This window comes from Haliaeetus leucocephalus, unplaced genomic scaffold, assembly GCF_000737465.1.
Source record: "Haliaeetus leucocephalus isolate CR32 unplaced genomic scaffold, Haliaeetus_leucocephalus-4.0 Scaffold273, whole genome shotgun sequence".
Lineage (NCBI taxonomy): Eukaryota > Metazoa > Chordata > Aves > Accipitriformes > Accipitridae > Haliaeetus > Haliaeetus leucocephalus.
This window is the reverse complement of record NW_010972709.1, coordinates 3796950-3819924: the sequence shown is the minus strand read 5'-3', so window position 1 is coordinate 3819924 and position 22975 is coordinate 3796950. Positions and strand designations below refer to the sequence as shown.

General features: G+C 52.6%; 1 protein-coding gene across 1 annotated transcript; it reads right to left on the bottom strand.

Annotated features, from left to right (window-relative positions):
- Positions 1-8018: 8018 nt before the first annotated feature.
- RBBP8NL (RBBP8 N-terminal like) lies at positions 8019-21743 on the bottom strand. Its single transcript, XM_010569549.1, has 14 exons — positions 21677-21743; positions 20319-20361; positions 19697-19792; positions 19217-19329; positions 18045-18117; positions 16588-16754; positions 15999-16081; positions 14384-14547; positions 12688-13323; positions 12498-12618; positions 11976-12069; positions 9808-9869; positions 9357-9483; positions 8019-8137 (listed from the first exon to the last, which is right to left on the bottom strand). Exons 1-14 carry the CDS (start codon positions 21741-21743, stop codon positions 8019-8021), a joined length of 1965 nt encoding a protein of 654 aa, XP_010567851.1.
- Positions 21744-22975: the final 1232 nt, after the last annotated feature.

Genomic DNA, 22975 nt, shown 5'->3' with positions numbered 1-22975 from the left:
CACAGCCACAAGCCCACCGTGTCCCCACCCAACCACCCACGACCTCCCCACGCAAACACCCACCCTGCCCCTTTGTATGATTTTTGCAAAACTTGTCCTCACCCCACCTCCCCGCCCAAAGCCCCAGTGACTCTGGCGGTCACCCGCTCGCGAGGTCTCCTGGCCTTCCTGCAGGCAGGGAGGACACGTCTGCTAAAACCATCGGCAGGCGACTGGGCGCATCAGGCGGCTCCCACAAAAGCAGATGAAGGCAGTTGCTCCTCTTGCTCCAGCCTGGGACCTGGCCCTCCGGCTTGCAGGGCTGGGATGGACCCCAACTCGCCGTCCCCGAGGGCGTAGATCCCCATGCACGGCGTGGATACCCACGCAAGGCCCTGAGACTCACCGGCAGCCCCCGAAACCCGTGCCGAGGGATGAATCCCCACGCCTCCCGGCCCCTGAAGCAAAGTCGAGGCAGCGCTGATCGTGGGCCGTATATGGGCAAGGCGGACCCAGATCTGGGAGAGCATAAACTTAGTATTTATCTCCACAAAGTGACTCAAGGCATTTCTGCGCAGCACGCCACTTCCCAGACTGGTGTGTTTATACTGCACAGAATAAACACACCCCTTAGGCACTTGAACCGATGTCTGCCACATCCCGGCATGATGCTCTGACCGTTTGCCAAGTAAGAAAGCTCTGCGCTTTCCGCCGTCCTTGGAGGACATTGGAGTGCACTGACGATGTCCACGCGATTGACCTGGCAGAGGAGGTTTGGGAGCTTTGCTGGGCGTGATGAAGCCTCTGGCGCTGTGAACAGCAGGGTGTGGGGTGCTGGTGGCCTCTGTGCTCCTCTGAAACCAAACTGGCCCTTGCAGACTCCCATGCTTCCCACCTCACGTGCTCCGAAGCAGCTTGTGCTCCCAAGCGGGATTTTGCCCATAGACATGGACATACCAGACCAAATTTGCCGTTAACGAGGGACTACCGAGATGTTTACAATTAAGCAGGTATTAATGTATTTGCAACACTGGACTCTTAGAAAGGTAAATGCTTTTGCCAAATATGTTTAAAGAAGCTACATGACAACTCTTAATATTGCTTGCAGTTTACACTAGCAATCAAACCGATGTCTGATGATGTGACCTGAAATATGGGCACTGAATAAAAGATGGATTTTGAAACTGTCCTATAACACATATAGGTTCTACGTCTTTTCATATGGCTGTTCCATAAGATCTTTTTTTGTATACTGTTGCAAGCGGGACATCAACACTTGTCTTATAGTATTAATAGTAGTTAATAACAGGATTAGGCTAGGAGACCATAAGACAATGTTTTCTTGTAGGCTTCCATTAAAAAGCCTACAGTGAAATATAAACTCTTCCCTTAAAATCCCGAGAACATCCTCAGTATCTTATGCTACTCAATATAGGTCAGATTTTGAGCCTAAATTGTTTGGCAGAATCATCTCATATCACAGCTGTGGAAAAAATAATTTGGGATAAAAAGGAATTAAAATCCTTCCTGCTGGCAAGCTCATCAAATAAGCCAAGGGATAAATGGGCACGGAAACATAGCTAGGCTTGCTGCAAACGATTCTCTAGAACACAAGAAAGGATTTTTTTAAAAATTTTTTTTTTCATTCTTTCCTTGTAAAAACAGCTGTAGGATGTAAATTGTCCCACTGAGTCAGTGCAGGATGAAGCAGAAAGAAGCCAGCCTCCATAGCTTAGTGGGTTGCTAACTTCAAAGCTGAATTTAGTGGTTTGAATGTTGCTGCTGTTAATGCTGGGGAGCTTTCATCTACGTCTGACAAGCAAACTAGCTCACGATGTATGAGTACAGTGGGCATGTTGCTGTGTTTCAAGGAATCTGCCACTAAAACAGTTGGGTGGCACATCAGCATCGTTTCCATAAAAGACAACGGCTGGGTACAACCCCTAGCAACCTTTTCTCTGTTTCCTGCAAAGAGGGAATCCCCGCAGTGGGGGGATGGAGGGAACCTGAGCTCTGTTTTGACTGGAGATGCTCCTGATTCATACAACGGGATGCTGTTTTGGAGAAAGGCGGACTCATCACGGTGCTGCTGCGCAGCAGCTTCAAGTTCTGCACTGAAGCACGCTCCAATCTTATCCTCTGCAAAACCCCTGGACAGACAGGAAGGCAGGCAGTTCTGCATTTACAACAGTGTTATTGCACAAATGTCCAGCGTTACTCTGAATCTCCAATACTCAACTCACGCTTATTTTGCTCCTGGTGCTCCTGCTCTACCTTAAAGGAAGCCCTGAGCTGTGTGAATACGTGTCTGAGCAGTCAGGGGCTGCTGGAATAAGGAGCTGGTGTGGAGTGGACCAAGCCTCCAAGCCCTTATTCCAATATTATATGGGGAGTAGAGTCACCAGGATTCTTCTACATGCAAGTACTGCTGGATTTGGTCTAAGCATCTGATATGAGAAAGCATTTTAAAGCATGTATGTGGGCTGGGTGTTATTTCTTTTTGCAAAATCATGGCCCAAAATCAAGCAAAGATAAACAGGTCATGAATATATTTAGGCTGGGAACCAGGAGAACAGCCTTCCAGTTGGAGGAACTGCTAGTATTAAGATAAGGCATCAGAAATTTCTGTACGCTTTTTTCCAGCCTAAGCGGGGTGTGGATGGGGATCCAAGAGGCCTCACGGGAGACCAGGGTGGTCTCTGGAAGCCTGGGAGGATGACGTCATGAAACCCTTCCTAACCGCATTCACGTGTTGGACCACTCCTGCTCTCCGCTGGGACATCCATCTCCATCACCCTCCTCCTGCATCCCAAACCCGTGAGCCAGGTTTGACTCAAGCTGTTGGCCCCACCGGTGCATTAGCCGTGAGACCTGCAACGGTTTTAATCTGCCTGCAGTCGGTTCCAGCTGGGAGTCCTGCTTTCTCCTGGTCGCTACTGGGGTGCAGTGACCGTGTCCCCTGGATTCCCGGGTGCTCACCCGCAGCGGGTGACGCAATCCTCTGTTCTCGCTGAGGATTTCCAGTTACAGCAAAATAACATGCTGAGCCCCAGGAGGCAAACATTGCCAGCAGACCTCTGGGCTGATAACTGTGTGCCTTGGAAAATGACTCAGGCTCTCCTGTGTGACACAAAGTATTTAAAAAACATGGAACTGATTGATTTAATCGTATAGCTCTGCACTCTGGAGGGCTGTGTGCTCGAGTAATGAAAAATGTATGTGGTGTTTACGTGAGGATTTGTGAACGGATGAATCAAACCCTCTCCCCTGAACAACATGGTGCCACACTACATGCTGTTATTAATAGATCAATAATTTTCATGGGAGGATCTTGCAAAATGCGTCTTCTGGAGAGGTCCCACCGGAGATCAGCCCATCTAGCAGCAAGTTTGGCAAGAGCAGGGTGTGCAGCACAGCCCTGCCAGAGCCGGGGAACTCTCGAAGGGTGGATGACAATGTTCGAGGCAGAGCAGAAAGCCATGATGCCCAAGGGATGCAGGAGGAACATGCCCTTTGGCTCAAAAATTCCTACAATAAACTCTGCTCGAGATAAAGGAGCAAAGGAACTCCCCAAATGTCTCCCTTCCAAGAACCACCACTGCATGCAGGACTTGCTAAACCTTTCCACCACTTCACAGCCTCCTTTCAAAAGTGTAAAGCCTTGCCCTTGTGCTCTGTTCTGAACACCCGAGTTGTCCCTGGTCCCTCCGAGCTCCCGGCTGCGCACCGCAGAGCTGCATGCGAGGCTGCCTGGGTGCATGCTGCCTTTTCCACACGTGCAGGATGCATCTGACATTGGGAAGGACCTACACAAAATGCCCAGCCCGCTTAAATCCCCCAAACAGGACTTAAGCAAAACTTCAGTAATGCCTGGAATGAGTTTTTCCTGCGGTGAACTGAGGAGTGAAGCTGTGTTTCCAAAGCCAGCACTATAAATGGGCATTACTTACTGATCAGATCTTGGTTAAAAGCATTTCACTACAGAGAAGGTGGTGCTCAATCTCATGAAAAAGGCATGAATTAAGTCACCTTCAAAATATCTATTGCCACAGAGGCAATGCCACCGCAGAAGATTGTAAGGGGGAAGAATGTGATGTGCATTTCTCTATTTTTGGTGCTTTTGGTTCCTGCATTGCAGCCAGCCGCGTCCCCAGCACAGTTCCCTTTTGCTTCGAGCTTGTTGGACTTCCTACTTTCCTGCACAGCACGGTCTCCGTTACACACGCAACAGAGGAACCTTTGTGTGGTGGCGATTTTTTTTTTTTTCCCCCGAGATGGAGATTCATACTCACGGCTAGACTTGCGCAAACTTATTTCTCACAAAATTTTACAAATCAAGTCTAGAGAGTAGCTGAAAATGTCAGTTTACTGCTGAATTCAGTGGGAGGTTGATGCACAGGGAGGACCGGGGGGGGTCTGCAAGCAACGATCTGTGCTGTGAGAATGATTCAGCATGTACAGATGCTTAAGGATCAGGAAGCAAAAGAGTTGCGATGGTCTGTTATCGGAATTTGTTTTGCATGACAGGCAATAAGGGAACCGGTCATTGCTATTTTGGATGGACTAAAAGTGAACAGAAATGCTTACGCTGTTGCTGTTTCAGATTTGTGTGTGATTTCAAATCCAGCCCCTGACCTGAGCGAACCCAAGCTGTGCTCTGAACCCGTTCCTCTGGGAAACCAGTTCACTGGCCCAGATGTCCTACCTACATCATGTCACTGATGACATCAGAGCTATAATTTGTCTGAAAAAAACAAACATGAGCTGCCAGTGTCCCAGAGGGACTGATCTGTTCATGGGACAGCTTCTCTTCTGCTTTATCGCTCTGTGGGTTGTAACTCATGCACTCCAGGGGTAATTTCAGTGGCTTTTTGGAGATCATTGTGTAAAACATCCTCGTCGTGCTGAACGGAAATGTGGCAACAAAAATAGTTCAACTCTGCAAAAAGCATGGATTGCTGGGTCCGGTACACAGATGCCCCTTGGAGTCATTAGCTGAACTCCAGTGGAGTTATTAAAAGGCTGCTGTGCTCTCAGGGAAGGCAGGATCAACCCGTCGGGCAGTGCGGTCCTGCAAGGACATTACCTCAAGCAGAACCGAACCTGCATATGGAAAACCTCTGCGAAGCAGAGTCTTGCAGGTCTGTTTTCTTCCTTACAGCAGAACAGTTCAAGTCTGAGGCTGCCTGCATATCACCAAATCAATACATACATTTATCTGTCAAGAATCACTCAAACAAAAGACTGACAAGCATAATTACGAGAATTAATGGACTTCAGCAATTATCCATGTTTCTGCAACGTGGTAGGGGGGTAACAGCAAGCCAGGGGCTAGGTAGGAGCCGAGTTTCCAGGACTGGATCAAGTGCAGGGTATAAAGTTCATTTCAGTTCAGCAACTTGCTCAGAGGACCACTTTGATCAGAGCTGACAAAACTATTTTTTGTTTCTGTCATCATGCGACTGCCCTGACTATGAAATGCGTGTCCCTGCCAGCCCCTTTAAACACATCCCGCACGGAGATACAGGGCATCAGTTGAAAATGCCTGCTGGAAAAAGGCAAGAAGCAACATAAAGAAAAATAGAAGTCCAAGAAATGAAGGTGAATTCTGTGGCAGTCTTGTACAATGGGAGGAAAAATAACCTCTGTGGAAAAAAAAGAAATTGAGGAGTTCATTATTTTTGGCAGGACTTCTGCACATTTTGCTTATCAAGGGATCGGCATAGGGAGGGGATTATTTTATAGTCGCATAAAAGTTCCCTCCCTTCTTCAGTTCTTTCAAACCCAGGCTGCCTCCCTGCAGTCTGAGGGGCCTCTTTACGGGTTTACATTTCGACTTCTTTATTTTTTCTAGATGGGATATTTTTAAAAGACAGATTTATCCAGTTCACCACATGTGTTCAGTGCTGCTCTGGGTATTGTTGCCCCCTGCTAGTCAGTACGAGCAAGGGACAGACGCAGTGCTGGCTGGCCAGACTGAAAGGTGAAGGTGTCACTTGTGGCCCCGATCCATTTTCCACGGCTGTGATCCGATGAACGTTTTGAGCTGGGATGAAGCAGCCCTGCAGCCCCCAGCTTCCCATCCCCTCCTTGTGCCAGCTCCTGTGCGCTGCATCAGCATCGCAGCGCCCAGATGCAAAATGAGAGATGGACATTACCTGGGCTGAGCTGGTCCCCAGGAGAAGGTGCCGTGTAAGTTGGGGTCTGCTTATCGGGTGGTCGTGCCGTGAGAGTCCTCCTGTGCTGCCCACCCACCTCCCCCTGCTTCACCCAGACACGGGGCATTGCCAGCGCAGCTGGTGCTGGGGATGGAGGTGCCGCTTTCACCGTTAGACCCGTTACCACTTTATAACCTGGATGCCTCAAGCATTTCTGAGCACAGACCACCAGGACATTGATTCCCAGAATATTCACTGCCAGTGGATAACTCACAAGCCAGGACTTTGCTCCTTGGCACAGAGCACGAAGGGTTGAGCCCAAAGGAGCTTCTCCAGCTGAGCACAGCCTCTACTGTGTGGTTTTTTCGGCATGACGCGGTTGCCACAGCAGTGCAAGTGAGATGATACAAATTCCTGCTGCGACTCCAACCTGTCAACCCTCGCTCTATTTTTGGGGGTCTGGCCTGGTGTTAATTAGACGCTGCTGAGAGATGTGATTGAATGTGAGGAGGAAAAACCCATCAGCAAGGGACATGATCTCTGGCAAAGGGATAAAATCCACCTGGGACACAGTGCAGGCAGGAGCGTGTTAACCCACATACTCTGCACAAGGTGTAACACCCTGTTCTGCCCCGCTGCTCTGCTGAGGGTTATTTGGAGGCTGTGCTTCCACAGCCAGCCTGCTTTTTGAGGTTTTGGTGGTTTTTTGGGTTTTTTTGCCTGCTTGCTCTGGGGAGGTGGGAACACGCTGCGGTGTGTGCAGAAAGGATGCTCTCGACAGGCTTGGTGCTTGGCTTGCTGCGCTTGGCCCTTTGTTCTTGCAAACGGGCAAACAAAATCACGTTTCAATAGAAATAACTGTGGGTAAAGGAGATGGTGGTGCCTCAGACAGAGCAGGTACCATCTGTGGCAATTCTCTGGTCTCCCTCCGTTTTGGCCCTGTTCTCCGTACGTGCGTTAGGAACAACCCAGCCTGGCTCCTGGTGCAGTGTTGTGGCTGCAGGGATGCTCACTGCAGCCCTTCTCATCCCATCCCTGGCTAGAGACCCCTGTCACCTGAAGCTGAAAGAAAACTTGCCCATGCTTAACGCATCAGAAAAAATTGTTTGAGGACAGTTTGTCCGTGTGAAAACAAAGTCCCAGCATTCCCGCCAAGGTCAGCGTGAACCACTGAGCTGGTGCTCTGCTGTGAGCCACAGCTGGGTCTCACACACCTGCCTTTTCCAGGCATGCAGGACACCTTGGGGAGAGGGAGCACTCAAGCCCTCCCTTCCCATGCTCTTCTCCCTGCCCTCTCCAGGGACATGTCCCACCTGCCCGCCCACGTGCTTGCTCCTCACTTAACTAGAAAAGAAAACCATGGGCTTTCTCCAGGTCAAACAGGACCCACACATGTATGAAACCTGGGTAGGGATTTAATCAGTTCAGGCTTGTGCATGGGGCCTTGCGGTGTTCAGCTTGGTCACCGCTCTTCGGCCAGCCACGGGACATCGTACGTGGGGAGCGGGGTCTGGGTAGCCTGTTCTCCTTGCATGAAATCCCAGGGAAGAACGTGGTCCTGACCCAGGGTGAGTGCTGCGAAGAGAGCATCTCCTCTTCCTAGCACCAGTCTGAGGGTCTGCCCCGGTGCAGGGCTGGGGGTCACCGAATGCGCTGCTCCACCAGTATCACCTGCATGGCTCTTCCTTGCTTAGCATCTCCCGGGGCACCAAGTGAGGATTTTCAGGGTGATCTACTCATTAATGAGTCATTATGAATTCCCCACTGCCTGGCCCAGCACGGCAGGAGGAGTCACTCTCCCAGCATGGGTGGGATGCTGAGGTCTCCGAGCCCTCTCCTTTGGTCTGCAGCGTCTGTGTTGCTTCTCGTCCTGCCCTGCTGTTAGCTCTCCTCAGAGGTATCGTTGTGGGAAGCGGAGCAGTTCTCCAGTTCCGTCGTGATCGCTGCCGAGCACTGCTCCACTTTGACTTTCTTTCTCCCTCTCGTTGACTTCTTAGCTCCTGCAAACAGCAAGATGTCTGCAGGAGTTAACCACAGAGCAATGGCTTTACATGGACGAGGTCAGCGTGGCCTCATCCCAAAATAGGGACACTGCAGGAGGAAGCAAAGTTCAGCAAAGGAAAGATAAAAAGAAACCCCTTTCACATGTGAGATGCATGGGTACCTGGGGGAGGCTGGTGTGACCCTGGAAACAGATACAACATGCGAAGCAGAAATAGGCAGAGAACCGACCTGGTGCAGGAGCATACCTGAGAGGGTACCCAGACCAGCGGGATGCATTTCTTGGATTTCTCCCCCTTCCAGTATAGTACACAGCACACACCACATGCTGAGAGAGGGCTTATACCTCTCCATCCCCATTCCTGCCACAACTGCCTCCAGCCCTTCACTTGGGACATCCCCATCCAGTCCCAGAGGGTCGGATGGTGTCTGCCCTGGGGACCACAGGGCAGCTTCTTCTCCATTGCTCTGGGCAGCTGGTTTTGTAGAGCAAATCCTCTTCTCGCTCAGCTGCGGTGGTGTCCCCGAGCGAGTAGGCACCTCCGAAGGCCGGGCACAGAGCAAGGGGCAGCGCTTGCCTGTTAAACAAGCTCCCTTCATGCTTAAGCAATGCTCTCTCTACATTTATAATTGGGTCAACATTTCCTTGTCATTACCAACAGTACAAAGTGGGCTATAGTAGCGGGGTATTTCTGACAGAGTACTTTTTAAGACTTGACAGGCACACTGTCTTATCCTTGCCCTTATCAGGAGGAGTTTTCTGCTTATTCACCTGTAGGAAACACGGGTACAACACATTCCTCTGTCAGCAGGGAAACCTCCGCAGCCACACGGGAAGATCAACAAGGGTTGGCAGAAACCTTTCTCTGAACGTCAATAACTCAGCCCTGGGAATTTGGCCTTCTCCAGCCACCACCTCTCTGACCGGTTAAGCAAACACAAGGGACTTAGCCCTGTTAGCTTAGGTGCTGAGGAGTGCTCTCCTGGCCACCCTGCCCAGGCTCCCCCCTGGCTAACCATTACCAGGGGCTCCTCTGGCTGGAGACACAACCGTTGCCAAACCACGGCACAGCGTGGCATGCACTCGGTGGAGGAACACCCTCGTCTCCGCTGCAGGGAAGGCGGCCGGTGCCCTCGGGTGTTTTTCATGGGAGCCCCTTGGGAAGCAGCAGAAGTTGTAGCCCTGAGCTGATGCCACGAGGAACTCCTCCTCCCTACCTTTTGTCCAGGGGTCCTGTCCTCTTTTTCTCTTCTTCTGCAGTGCATGAGCCTTGTCTTTGGTGCAAAAATATTTCCCATCAGCCTGGGCTTCTTGTAGGATATCATCTTCATATGTGGCAGCCACCTACACCAACGAGAAGAACAGTCAGTCTACAAACTACCCTGGCTTTCCCAGGGAGCTGATGGCCTGGCTGCATTGCTGGGGACCTTTGTGACCATTGCTATGGAGTGGTGACAAATACTGTTGTTCATAAACCCTCTTGACTAGCTGGAAAGAGTGATATCTCTATCCCTCAGCATCAAGTTGGGTAACAGTGTCGGAATGGGGTTTGGCACCTCATGTAGGAAAAGCCGTCACCTTCTGGAGTGAGCTTGGGTGGGGACAACCTGTCTTACGCCTCTTGGACCTTGATGGCCTAAGCTATTGGGCTGAGGAGAGCAAACACACCTCGCTGTCCGTCGTGTCTGGCTCATCAGATTCCTGCTTCCCAGACTCAGCATCATTGTCATCTAAGGAAACACAAAAGAAGGGTTTTTTGGCTGGTGAGGACCCCGACAAGCTCACGAGCAGATGCAAAGCCACCGGCCTGAGATGGGGCTGAGAGCCATCGAGGCAGAAGACAGTTTCAGCAACAAACTGCGTTGCAAAGCAGAGCCACTGCGAGCTACGTGGCTTGAAATGAATGTTTATGGGAGATCCAACAGGACTCTGTTGAGGAACCAGCTCCCAATAAAGCTGTATCCGTAGGACTTTGCTACCCCAAGGTCGCAAGCGCTGCCCTGAAGTCTGTGGCTATGTGCAGGTTGGGAAGCTGAGGGGTATTTAAAACCCCAGACTGCACCTTCCCATTTGAGACCCAGGTGGGAAGAAGCGTGTCTGGGTGTAGAGGCCAAAATGGACAATCCTCAAGTTTGCTACCAGTGCCGGTTGGCGGCTCTTGGCAGGGAATGTGTGCCGAGGAGCAGAGGAAGGAAAGGCAGGGGAGCTTCTTCCCTGCCCAGCCGAAAGATTTTGCTGTGCACAGCCCCGGAGGCTACACAACCCCAGACACGTACCTGCACGCACCAGACACGCACCCCAACTTTGCACGGAGCCAAGCTGCCCGGGCCAGGGACCGAGCCTCGCTGGTGGTGGCATCACCCTGTTTGCACCCACATCGGCACACCCGTGCTGGCCGTGGAGGGGCAGAAAGGGCTGGGGACAGAGCTGTGCCCTCTTCCGAGGGGCAGGGGCATTCCAGGACCTCAATTTTTCTTGCTCCTGACACCCAGGTCTAGCCGTGGTGGGACTGTTGGCAGGGCAGCCTCCCTTGCTGCCCCTGCCCAGGTGGGAGAGCAGACGGTGCTGCTTTCAGGCACCCCTAGAGCCCCTGTAGTCTGATCCCATCCTCCCTTTATCCCTCCACAGGTTAAGGTTCGCTAGAAAGCACAGAAGTATTTGTGTATTGTTTCCTGGGCTTTGTGTCAACCTTAAGGTGAGAACTGAAGAAAGTCCTGTATTCCCACACCCAGAATGTAATCAGCTGAAATTCTTCTGCTGTGATGATATCTCCTTAGCATGTAAATCACAGAGGACTTCCCCCCCCCCCCCTTTTTTTTTTTTTTTCCACTGTGCAAAATCCTGCTCCGGAGAGTGTTCCCAAACCGCTCCGACACGCCCAGACCGACTAATCCAGGCGAGCTCAACTTTCTGGCCGAGCCAGTAAGGCTGGTACCGAGCAGCTCTCGGCAGACGTGCTTCCCGCTCCGCTGCCCATGGCTGCTGCCTCCCACCCACCCGGGGAAACCTGGCACCCACGTCCCACATAGGTCAGGCAGGGAGAAAGCACACTGTGTCCCCAGACGAAGGGCACTGCTGGTTTGGGGAATGGAAATGGCTTTTATAGGGGATGGAGCAGGGAAAAGGAGGAGAGCATCCTGTCCTACCTGCTGCAGGTACCAGCATCCCTCGCTCCACGCTTAACCCTACGCGCTGTGCCAGCACAGGGCACACTTCGGACTAAGGGGGCATGGACAGGGATGGTTTTTCCAGTGCTAGTCCTGTAAAACTTTTGCATTTTCCCCATCTCTGCTGGGGCGGCTTCTGAGCTTCTGCTTCCCTGAGAGGGGCGGGTAATACAGGAGCAGCAGTGTTTTGTTGCTGCTTACTGTGGAGTAGGTTTTGCCAATGGGTCGGTGCTAAACTGACCTCTTTAGCTCCCGGAGAATTCCGTGCCACTCAGCAGCTGAGTGCAGGGTGCTCTGCAGAGTGTGCAAAGGCAACCCACGGGTGGCTCCTGGTCTGAGCTGGGCAGAGATACCGGGCTCTTCTCCAGAACAGCCGGGGTTATTTTCTCCCTACAGATACTCAACCTGAATTTTGGGCATCCCTAGGGTTGAAAATTGAGCCCTCAAGGACAGAAATGTGAAACCCAAAGCTCCCCTGATAGCTGGGAGCCAGGAGCACCCACGTCACTGGAAGGGTGTCCCGTGCTGGTTAGTTACTGCTTCGCTCGGCGGGGATTGCAGGTGCGTGCAGAGCCCAGCACAGAGAGCTCCTGGCTGTAAGATACCTTCACCAAAACGCACCATTTGCTCTTGCCTTCTCAAATGTCCCGTTTGCCTGGGGCTTTTTACCTGCTTCTCCCTTCTGTGCGCTGACATCCAGTCTCACCCCCGTCTCTGGAAGGGCCTCTGGGTCGCTCGGCGCGGAGTTTTTTGTCGGATGTGCCTGCGAGGGTGCGAGCTGTAGGATACAGGGAGCACAAATGCCTTTGCCAGGCAGGACGAAAGGGCTGTCCCCAGCCCCAGCGTGATGGCTGTGACACCCGTGGGGACGAGCATCGCGGAGGCATTTCTATGCACTGGTGGTGTGTTGCAGGGAAGCCCAGCATGCCTCCTGCACCAACCTGCGGGACGGGGCACAGGCGCTGCCGGTCCTTGGACCCGGACAGAAACCCCACGGGCGCTGGAGGGGAGGGGAGGTGGGGAACGAGAGCCAGGGCTGAGCGGCCGTGACTTTACCGTGTGCAAATATGTCCCCGTTGGCTTCACGCACAGCAAAGCCATCCTCCCACGGGACGTTAATGATGGTCGGAACGGTGCCAGCACCAGTGCCGGACACCCTGGGGAGGGGAAGGGGCCACGGTTGATGCCAACACGAGCTGTACTCACCACAGCTGCATCCTCTTCCTCCTCCTCCTCGACATCACCAGGCAGTACCTGGGTGGCATTGGGCCAGCAGTAGGGGAAACGCAAGTTGTCCCGCTCTGCCCCGTGTCTCCCGCAGGGGCCACGGGCTGCCGGCACAGCGAGGCTCTCCCCGGGGCTCGGCTGTGGGCTGCCGGACCCCCGTGGCTCCCGGTGGTTGTGCCAGCTTGTTTCCCTGCCACGGCCAGAGTCTGATAGATCCAGCGGCACGTCTGCACCATCGTCCCTTGCTGCCTTCGCCTTTTCTCGGAGCTCAGAGCTGTCCTGGCTCAGCCAAAGCTCTTTCTCTTCCTTCCCATCAGCAGCATCCTCCGGGAAGGACCTTTCCTCCTTGCATCCTGGCGTGACGCTTGGCCACGGGGAGAGGGCCCGCTCCTCGGACGCAGGCTTTGGGTCTCCATCTACCCGCTCGCCTGACTGGCATTGCTGCATGAGGAAATACTGCAGCCGCTCCCTGTGCTTGAGGAGGTGTAACTTCTCCTCCAGGTGCTGATCCCTCACGTATACCATGGCGGCAGGGAGCTTCAGCAAGGCTGTGCGATCTTCCCAGCCATCGTGCGACCGTGTCCTGCTGTCGGCGTCTTTGGCCCTGAGCAAATGGCTGGAGAAGCTGCTGCCGTCCCGGTCGGCCAAAGCGCAGTTGCTTGCCAGCCCCAACTGGTGCAGGGAAAGGTGCTTGTGGAGGAGGCAGAGCTGCTCTCTCTGGGCAGTCAGTTTTAGATTTTCATAGGATGGAGCAACCTTGGGGGAGTCCGGTTTGCTTGCTGTTAAATAACTAAAAAGAGCAGGAAAAAAAATCACATCAGTTAGAGAATTTTCATGCGATTTCCCAGCTCCTGCAAGTGATGTGCATAGTCTCTCCTGCTCTTTCTGTGCCCTGTTGCGGCTCTCGGCCCGTGCATCACGCTTGCCTTTGGGTGCTGTGCTGGGGACGAGGGTCCCAGTGGCCGCGGGGGTCAGGCAGCCGGCAGCAGGTCTCTGCAGTGCTCACACTGCAAGAAGCCATCACCATCCCACCGTCCAACAACGTTCTCCCGTCCCTGGGCCACGGCAGCTCCAGGGATGGGGTTGAGCGAGTGGGGGGATGCAGTGACCGCTCGCGTCAGCACCGCTGCTGAGAAGTCACTTGTCAAACCGTGTCTTACAGCCAGAAGCATCCTAATTACCCCTCATTGGGCTTTCTTAGCACCTTGGTGGGCCTGAAGACCTCCAGGACAGAGGAACAGCCCACCCTCTCCTAATCTCACTCAATGGGAGATTTTTACAGCCATGCTAAGAAGGTTGGAATGGTGCATGAACCTGCCCTGCAAACCCAGTCCCTGCTGTCGCTGGTTATTTGGCAGCTTCCGCATGTGCAGGCTTTTCCTGGGAATGCTTGGCAGATCCACTCCCACTCTGGGAAATTTGCTGTCCCTACAGGTGAACTCACTGGTTTCGCTCAGCCCTTTGTGCTTCTGGAATCAATGAGGAGGATAAGCCCAGGGAAGTGCTGAGTCCTGCAGAAAAGCCCATTAGAAAAGATAAGGAGGAGCAGGGATTGCTACCTCCTGTGAAGCAAGTCCTTCTCCTCCCGGCTGGAGGTGGGGGCACCCGCTTCTCTTTATGGGTCTGTGTAACCAGAGGCTGATCTCGTCAGGCTGGATTCCAGTCATTTTTTGCTGGTGTAAACTGGGAGACCCCCCACCCCCCTCCTCCCCCAAGGCTGTGGGAGAAGTCTGGAGAAGAAGGTGGGTAGATATAGAAATACTGGCCATCTCATCGCAGTCTGCACGGTGGGACAGCTACAACGGGCCACGGATCAGGCCCGCACCACAACCCACGAGCAGGTAACTCACGCCTCAAGGCTGGGGCTCCGCTCACGCTCCGGCGGGAGAGGGGTCTTCCTTGCTGATGGGGACACTGCTGCCCCCGAAGGACTTTTTTCCAGGAGACAGGGTTTGGAGCCGGGTCTCACCAAGGCGATGGTTCCGTGCAGCTGGTTGGCGATCCTCTGGGACACCTGCGGCAGAGGGGAGAATGTCGCGGTGAGCCGTTCTGCTGTGCACCCCGGGAAGCTCGCGGCGAAGGGGAGCCCCGCCAAGCAGAGATGCAGCTCCTCACCAGTGTGAACAAGACACCTCCTAAGTGCTCTGTGTGATACAGGTCTGGTCAACAGCTCAACCATATTTTTATTGGTTTTCCCAGGAAATTTTCCCTTCGTGTTTTCTAGCGGGATCTACAATACTCTATTTTCTGGCTGCACAGATTTGTAGCCCAGGAGGTCTTGTGCCTCCCCTCAAGTCAAGCCGTGATTCAGTGGCTTAACCAAGATAAGACCCTGCAAATTCCCTGACCCCTAGTCAGCCCACTAGACTTTATTCATGCAAGCTCCTGGCATGCACTAATTTGATGGGTGTATTTCCAGTGGGGTACCTGGCTGTGAGGCCAGGACATCATCATCTCCATCTGCTGTCATGAAAGGCTCACCACATGTTCTGACTTGACTTTCCCCTGCCCACCTGGAGATGTCACCAACCCTTCCTGTGATCCCTATTAATTATGGTCTGCCTGCAGCCTTACCAAAACCCCTTTTCACCTGCTCTTTCAAGTTTTCTGTGGAGTTCAGGTAAGCAAAGCCTGTGCCAGAACAGAAGCATCTATGTGGGTGTTCATCTGGGCTTGAGTTCCCACGACCAGGAACAGGGCTCCAGGTCCTGCAGTCTCATCTCCCAATGCTCAATATCACCATATCACTCAGCATCCCTCAGCTGACACATAGTCTCTGTGTTTTAAAGAGAGTGGCTTGCATCAATGCACAAAATGGCAACCACTGAATGCCAGGCCCTCCGAAAATACCAGTATTCATTATGCTGCAGATGGAGAGACATCTGCAATGCTCTTGGGCAGGGCTGCTGTGGTGTATTTGTTCTCAGTACCCACAACTCCCACAGTTTACATATTCTCCAGGCTTTTCCAACACTCACAATGCTCCAACTTCTTGCTTGCCCAGATAATGGAGAGCTGACTCTGTAACTCGGGATAAGCTACACTCAGTTGTGGCTCAGCACAATCTCCCCAGGTCCTTCACTCCTCAGAGCTTTCCCCAGCAAAACATCTGAGAGAGGAACCAGAGCAATGGGCAGAGGACTCAAGGATGCTAGACGTGTCGTCATGGAGGATAAACACAGGAGCAAAGATGTGCGCGCTCACAGCAGGGACAGGAGCCGGTGCCAAACTCCAAACGCTTTGCCTGCAGCGAGTGGCAGTTTCTGCAGAGAGGATGCATCTGGCGTTTGGTAGGTGCCCTCCTTGGCTCTGGCAATGGCAAACTGCCCAAGTTTGGCTAATTGTTTCACCCACTAAGTGCCCCCTACTCTTTCTCTATCCCAGTCTACCTCTCTTGAGCCAGTTCAGATGACCACAGTGGTGGGGAGAAGGCCTGAGGACATCAGGCTACCTCTGGCAACTCACCACTTCTGCGAGGCTGACTTCTTGGAGGACAGTGCCTGGGGAAGTCCTACTGCTTGGAGAGTTTCTCTGTCCTGCAGGCTTTTCTGCAAAAAAAGACACAACCAGCCACTGTGATGGTCCCGCAGAGCTGTTGCAAGCTGCCCTGCCCTGCAGTGTGCTGGAGTCTCGCAGCCTCCCAGGGATGCCACTGGCTGGCACCAACCACCTCCTATTGAAGATTTCAAGCCAAAATTTCTGCCTGGCTCAAGGCAGCACCTAATTGAACATACCCTCCATCGCATGTGTGGGTGGCAGCAAGGCAACGACACGGTCTCTGCATGAAATGGGTGGCGGGTCCACACCTGCATAGCACTCGTCTTACAGTGAGGGTACCCAAGCACTCTTTTGCTCTAAGGCAGAGCAGCGTGTTTCTCCCTTGACATGTGTTCCCCCCCGCAGCAGCTATTCTGCCCATGGCAATGTCCATCTGAGCTGCCAACAACTTGATCTTTGCTCTCCAGACCCTTTCCCAGAGCAGCTTTCCACCGTGGCTCAGTCACTCTTCCCATCCCCAGGTCCCTCTAGTGTGGCAGGAGCCAGCAGCACCCACCTTCTCCCAGCTCGAGGCCTGGCACGTCATGGTGGGCTGCTTCTGCTCCCCTGTGAGCTGCTTTCTCCATGCCAGTGTTCCTGCTCACTGGGGACAGTAAAGCCAAGGGAGAGCTGGGGGTGGAGGTGCTTTCTCTGGAGGTGACTCCTGGGTGCTTTGTCCTGTCCCTGTTGAAAGAAGAAGGACATGAATGAATGAGAAGGGGCAGACGGAAGGTTTGAGAGCCAGTGTAGTGGGAGGTCCAAGTTATAAAGCCCGATATATAAATATACATATTTATATATATGTATGTGGATATACCGGATCCACAGACTCACTTCTTTCCATTACAGCTTATCGCTAGCTCAGCTGCAGTCTGGAGCATGGGACAGAGCCAACATGACAGCTCAAGGTCTGATTTCCCCTGGCTGTGGGTAACATCGCAGGAAGCCCCGACGTTGGGTAAGCCAAAACCCAACTGTGGCGATTGCAAAACCTCTGTGAGAACCTGTATGTCCCTGGCTGGCCTTTCAGCCTGGTGTAGGGATGGATTCAGCACAGGGATGTGGTAGCTATACCTCTTCACCATATCGAGTTGGTGGGGCTGATGCTCTTGGTCACTACGAGGGAGTCACTGAGTCTCAGAGACACATGCTTATGTCCTGGACAAAGTCCTGGCTCGATCCTGATGATGACATGGGTGTTTGGCTGGAAGTCTTCCTATCCAGCAGCCCAGGGAAGAGCAGAGGCACTCGGTGCCCAGCAAACTCAGCCTGACCTACAGCTCTGAATCTCCTCAGGCCTTGGGAAGCACCAAGGAGTAAAAGCGAGAATTTCTCTTTAAGCAAATGGCGCTTCCGTGCTCCAAAGAAAACACATTTGTAAACTAATCCCTCGGTGCTAATTCCTCTGGACTTTAAACCCTTGAGGAATGAGCTGATTTGTTTATACTGGCCAGTCTGGCAGGTTACTTGGCTTTCAGCACAGTGCTCTGCTGGGATATGAACCTGTTGGTGCAGAACCCTTCTCCCTCTTTGCCCTGCCTCAGTCCCTTGCCTGTCACTCTCCTTCCCCCATGACACAACCTGCTTCCTCCAGACCCTCTCTGCCGGCTGCAGAGGAGGACCTGGTGCCATGGAAGAGCCATGGAAGCCCAGGCTGAGGTCCGTGGCCAAGGTGAGCAGCCCAGGGCTTTGCTTCCCATGAGCAATCCCCTGTGCCGGGGTGTTGAATACCCTTGTTCCCCCAAAAACTGAATCCTTGGGTGCAGGTGAACAGGGGAGTGAGCGAAGGCCAACAAGGACTTAGAGACCATTACGGGTGTTTCGGTGTCTAACATCTACAGGAATCTGTAGGAATTAGATGCTAAAATACCCCTTGAGGACACCGTGGTCTGGCCATAGCCCTGCTCAGCTGTGGGGATGCCTCTGTCCTTACCAATACCCCTCATAATGAATGAAACCCAGCAGAGAGCTTACTCCAGGCTCCGGAGTCTCTTCAGTTCTTCCTTGAGAGTTTTGTTCTCTTCCCTCAGGCGGTTCGTCTCGTTAGCTGCAGGGACACAAGTTGTGCCGCGCATTCAGGTGCTGCAAGGAGAGAGCTGATGCTCCTTGCAGCTTGCTGGGGTGCATGGGGGAGGAGGAGGGAATGGCACCAGGTTTTGGGGGGATGCCGAATTTTCTTCCTTCTCTGAAAACACACCGGGGGCTAAGGGATAAAAGGGAGCAACTTTCCAGCTTCGATTTGTAAGGATTAGGGTCTGCTTTGCAGCCCATCCAGCTCAAGGGGAGGGCACGACTCAGGTGGGGTGGTGGCTGTGGCACGATGGGATGGACACAGCCAGTATCCTGACTGGGAGCACCACAGCCGCCCCCAACGAGGGGGTCCTGTGTTAGAGGGAAGGCTGGGGGCCTCGGGGGGGATCGGACGAAGGGCAGAGGGAGTTGTGAGCACCCAGCAGCCGGGTGCTGCGGTGAGAGCAGGCAGGGTGGGCTGCTGCCTCAGCTCACTCCTGCTCGAAAGCAGCGCTCTGGGAGCAATGGCATAACAGGGGAGATAACCCAAAAGCTGCTGGCACCTCTCCATCCCTCCTAATGCCTTATCTCCTTTACCCCCACGACCTTCCCTGGGCCAGCCAGATCCCCAGGGAAAAACACTCCGAGCCTGAGTGGTGCTGGGAGCTCTGCCAAAGGCTCAGGAGAAGATCCATCACAAGTGTTGCTTGATTTCCATTTACCCGTGCTGAGCTGCTGCTATGACTTTCCTGTCTTTGCCAGAGTGTTGCTTCTGCGGTGCCAAATGCATCTTTTTTCCAGGCAGCTGACATGGCCTGGCCAGCTCGGGGCTGCTCTCGGCATGAGAATTTCTCATTTTTCTGGAGGTACAGAGGACTGCAACTTCCCAGCGCTGCTGCTTTGTGTGAGCAGTCACCTCTGCTTTGGCGGGGGGGATGTAGGCTGCCATCCACAGTCCTGGTCAGATCCAATTTTTCAAGGTCCCCACACTTGTGTCGGCTCCCTCCCTCCTCCCCAAACCCCTCCTGGGTGCCTGGTCACCGGGGGGGGCTCACGTGCAAATACCTGGGAGAGGCATTAACTGAGCAAAGACTCAGCCAGCCGAAGCCGAGCTTACAGCAGGCAGTGGTACGTACTGAGGATGAAGATGTGCTGCAGGCTCTGGAAATGGGAGGTCTCGTACTCATTCTGCTTCTTTTTTGCCAGTTCCTGGGTGACCATGCATCTGTCGCAGAGACCCGCTCGCAGCCTGGAGGAAAATCCATGGCCGGCAGCTTGTTGCCACACAGTTCCCATGGGGGAAATAAGCTCCTGCCCTCCCCACAGAGAAGCGTGAACACCCAGCCCATCACCCCGAATTGGTGAGAGGGGTTATCACCCGTGCAGCCCAGCCCTGGTCCTTCCATCCCCCCAGATCCAGTCCCACCACCATCAGCTTAGGAAAGCTCTTCTGCATGTGCCCGGGCTCCCCCAGCTCTCCCAGCAGCCATGTATGAGCAAAAAAGAGGTTCATGTGCTACATCTCGCTTCTGGGAAGACAGCAAACCCCAAACGCTCCCCCTAGGAGGGTGCACTCGCTGCCACCAAGCACCACCCTATTGAAAAAGAAATCTTACCTGTTTTCTAACACCTTTACGTTTTCTTTAAGGACCTTCTGCTGTTCCCTTAATTGGTGATTTTTAGCAAACAACTCTTCAATTCTCTGAGCATCGCTAATTGAAGAAACAGAACAAAGAAAAGAGGGTTATTAGATTTCTCCCCCAAATATGTGCCTTTATCTGCAGCACCCTGTCAAGGGAAAGGATTTCTGCCCTAAGCCTGCCGTGCTGCTCACACCGGTATGGCTGAATTGCTTTTGCTTGTGTGGCAGGAGGGGAAACAAATATGTTAGAGCCCAGATGCTGCCCTGTGACACCCGCCCTTGGAGTCAGCAGCTTGCTTTGTCCCAGTTTATTGCTTCCCAATAGAGCAAGAGCCCCTTGGCACAAGCATCACTTGCCGGTGGGAAGGCAAACTGGAGGTAGGCTGGGATCACCCCAAGCCCTGCCTGGGCTGAGGACTTGCACGGCAAAAGCCACCAAGAAGTTTGAATTTGGCAGGGCCAGAAAGGCAAACCAGGCTCTCGAAATCAGGCAGCCTTGGAGGAGTGCCCGGGAGGTCTGAAAATGAAGCGGTGTAATGTCCCCTCCGCCCTCCGTCCCGCCGTGGCGTGGGTAGAGCAGATGTGGCATTGCTCACCGGCACTTCTCTGTCGTCAGCTCCGTCAGCTTGCTTTGCAGACCTGGAATAATTAACAGAGACGGGCAGGTGGGTATTTATTGCCAATTCCCCGGCACATAGAAACAAAATGCGATGAGAGAACTTCAGGAGGGTGCCTGGCTTTGCAGAAACCTCATCAATTTACCAACCTTATTTCCGAGAAGGAATATCACATTGCCTGTGTTAAACAATATCACAGTTTAACATAGCTGGAAAAGTTGTACAAAATGTGAGCACATTTTGTATTTCCACTGTTTAATGAGTCTGCATTTCCCTCCCACCTCCAAAAAGTCTGTTTCAGTTCTGTTTCTACTTATTTCTTGTTACAGCACGCATTTCCCAGGTGGGCAGTATTTTATAACTCAGGGCTGCAAAGCATCTTGGAGGATATTTACAGCTGAACAAGAACAGCTTTCGCTGATGGATCTGCAGACGTTACATCTTGTCAAATCCATTTTATGCAAAGTAGATGTAAACATGTGGTTTAAATTGCTCAACAGTTTCCTCTAACTCTCACATGGCTTGAAATTACACAAGAGAAGAATGAATTCATAAGCCAGAATCCTCCAAAAGCGCTCTTGTTTTGTTCATAATATTGATACTGGGAATTATTCTAATAGGAAAACAATTGGATTTGGCATTTGGTTGCTTAACCTAATAGTTCTTATTTTAATAATGTATGACCTGAGGAATAGTTTATTCCCCAGAGGAATAAACTATCCAACCTGACTCTAAGGTTTTCTTTAACAGAGCCTCATACTCCTGCTGCTTCTGTCTTATAGATTATTGCATCTTTCCACTTTCCCTTTGATCCCTCAGTATCCAAATATACTCCAATCCACGTCGCTCAGAGAAGATGCCCAGCAGGTGTGCATGTCACTTCTGCAAACCTCCCAGTTCACCTTTATCATAGACCGGGGCAGCAGGAGCAGGAAAGAAGCCAAATCCCCCGTGATTAATGCTTGGAGCAAGTGGGATTCCTGCAGGGACTGAGCACCTCCATGGCTTGCTCTCCAGGAACATGGGATGTGGGAACACCCTCTCTCTTCTGCTCCACCTCATCCAAAAAGTTACCAATTTTCTCGGTAAACCTCATTCTCCACCGGTGAGAGATACCAAGGTGCCATCGGAAGGTGTGCTCCCCTGAGGGCCAGGCTGTCACCCTGTGTCCCCATCCATCCCTGTGGGTGATGCTTGCTGAGCCCTAATTCCCAAAGCTCCCTAATCCACACCTGCTCCTCCACCCTTCAGGTTATTCGAAACTAAACAGATCAAGGTGGCATGACAAAGAAATGGACCTTAGCCAGTTTTTAAGAAGACTTGTTATGTCTCCTTACCTTGGACCTCTTTCTCATGGATTTCCTTGAGCTTATTCAGGAACTCTGCAAAACTCTCCGTGGTCATGTTCAGGGCTGTGCCGCACACCGGGCTGCTTCCAGTGTGAGGATGTTCTTTCGTTTCAGATTATTCAGGTTTCAACCTAAAATAGAAAGAAAAAGTCCAATAAAAGAGAAGCTTCTTGTGTATGTGGTGTTCTGGAAAGTCTTAGAAACAGGACAAAGCCCAAATCTAGAAAGTGAAATCAGTTGCTAAACCACAGACATGCACAAAGCAGCAGGCTCATCCGCGGACGCATTTTTGTCCACCCTGCCTCAGCCCTGGGCTGGGGGCACGGGCAAAGCAGAGAGTGATGGCTCGGAAAATGGGGGAACTGAAAGCCCAGCTGAAAAAAACCAGGCTTTTCCTCTACTCTTTGAGCTGTTTAAATTGCATTTCTCTGGGATGAGGTGGGCAGGGCATTTTCTTGAGGAAGGCACTGCAGGGCTCATGTTGGGACCATGTTGCTGGGGACTGAAGATGGGAAAAGTCGCGGCAGCTTTTGTACTTGAGCCTGATGGACCCATCTCCTACCGGGTCCCGAGATGCTCCCGTGCATCCCTCCTCCCTCTGGCACCACGCACGGCTTCTACGAAGGGAACACGTACCGCTCAGCTGCCCTGCTGTCATCGCTCCTCGCGTGGCCTCACCAGCTGCAGCCTCTTCGAACCCTTGGGAGACACCAAACTGAGTGTTATTCACCCCATTTTACAGTGAAACCTGGAGAGGTGATGCACAAAGCCGAGCCCCACAGGAATCCTGGTGGGTGCAGGGCCGGTGTGAGTACAGCATCCGTGGAGCTGGACGTGAGCTGGAGCACTCCAGGGTGTGCTGGCTGTCCGCAGTCCCTCCACACTGGGAGAAGTGTCCCAGGTCCTGCCCTGGGCTCAGGTCTCTGCTCCACCTGCCCCTGCCTCAGTTTCCCCATTGAGGTTATGGGGTTGTTAATGCTCCATCATGCTGAGTGCCATCACTTAGTGCTGGCAGTAGTGTTCAATAATCCCAGAGAACGGATAAAGTGCTCTGCTTTCTAAAAAACCCTTGCTTTTTCCTTTTTTTGGGGTGAAAACAACAGGAGAGGTGGAGAGCAACCCATGACACCCCCCAGCTCAGTAAGCTGGGAAAGGCAGGGGGTAAACAAACAGCCTGAAAGCAAAGTGGTTGTTTTTGAAGAATGTTGCCCTAATTTTAAGAATTTTCCCCTAATCCCATAAATTTTGAAATTACTAGCAGGGATGGAAAACGGAAACTTTGGAGAT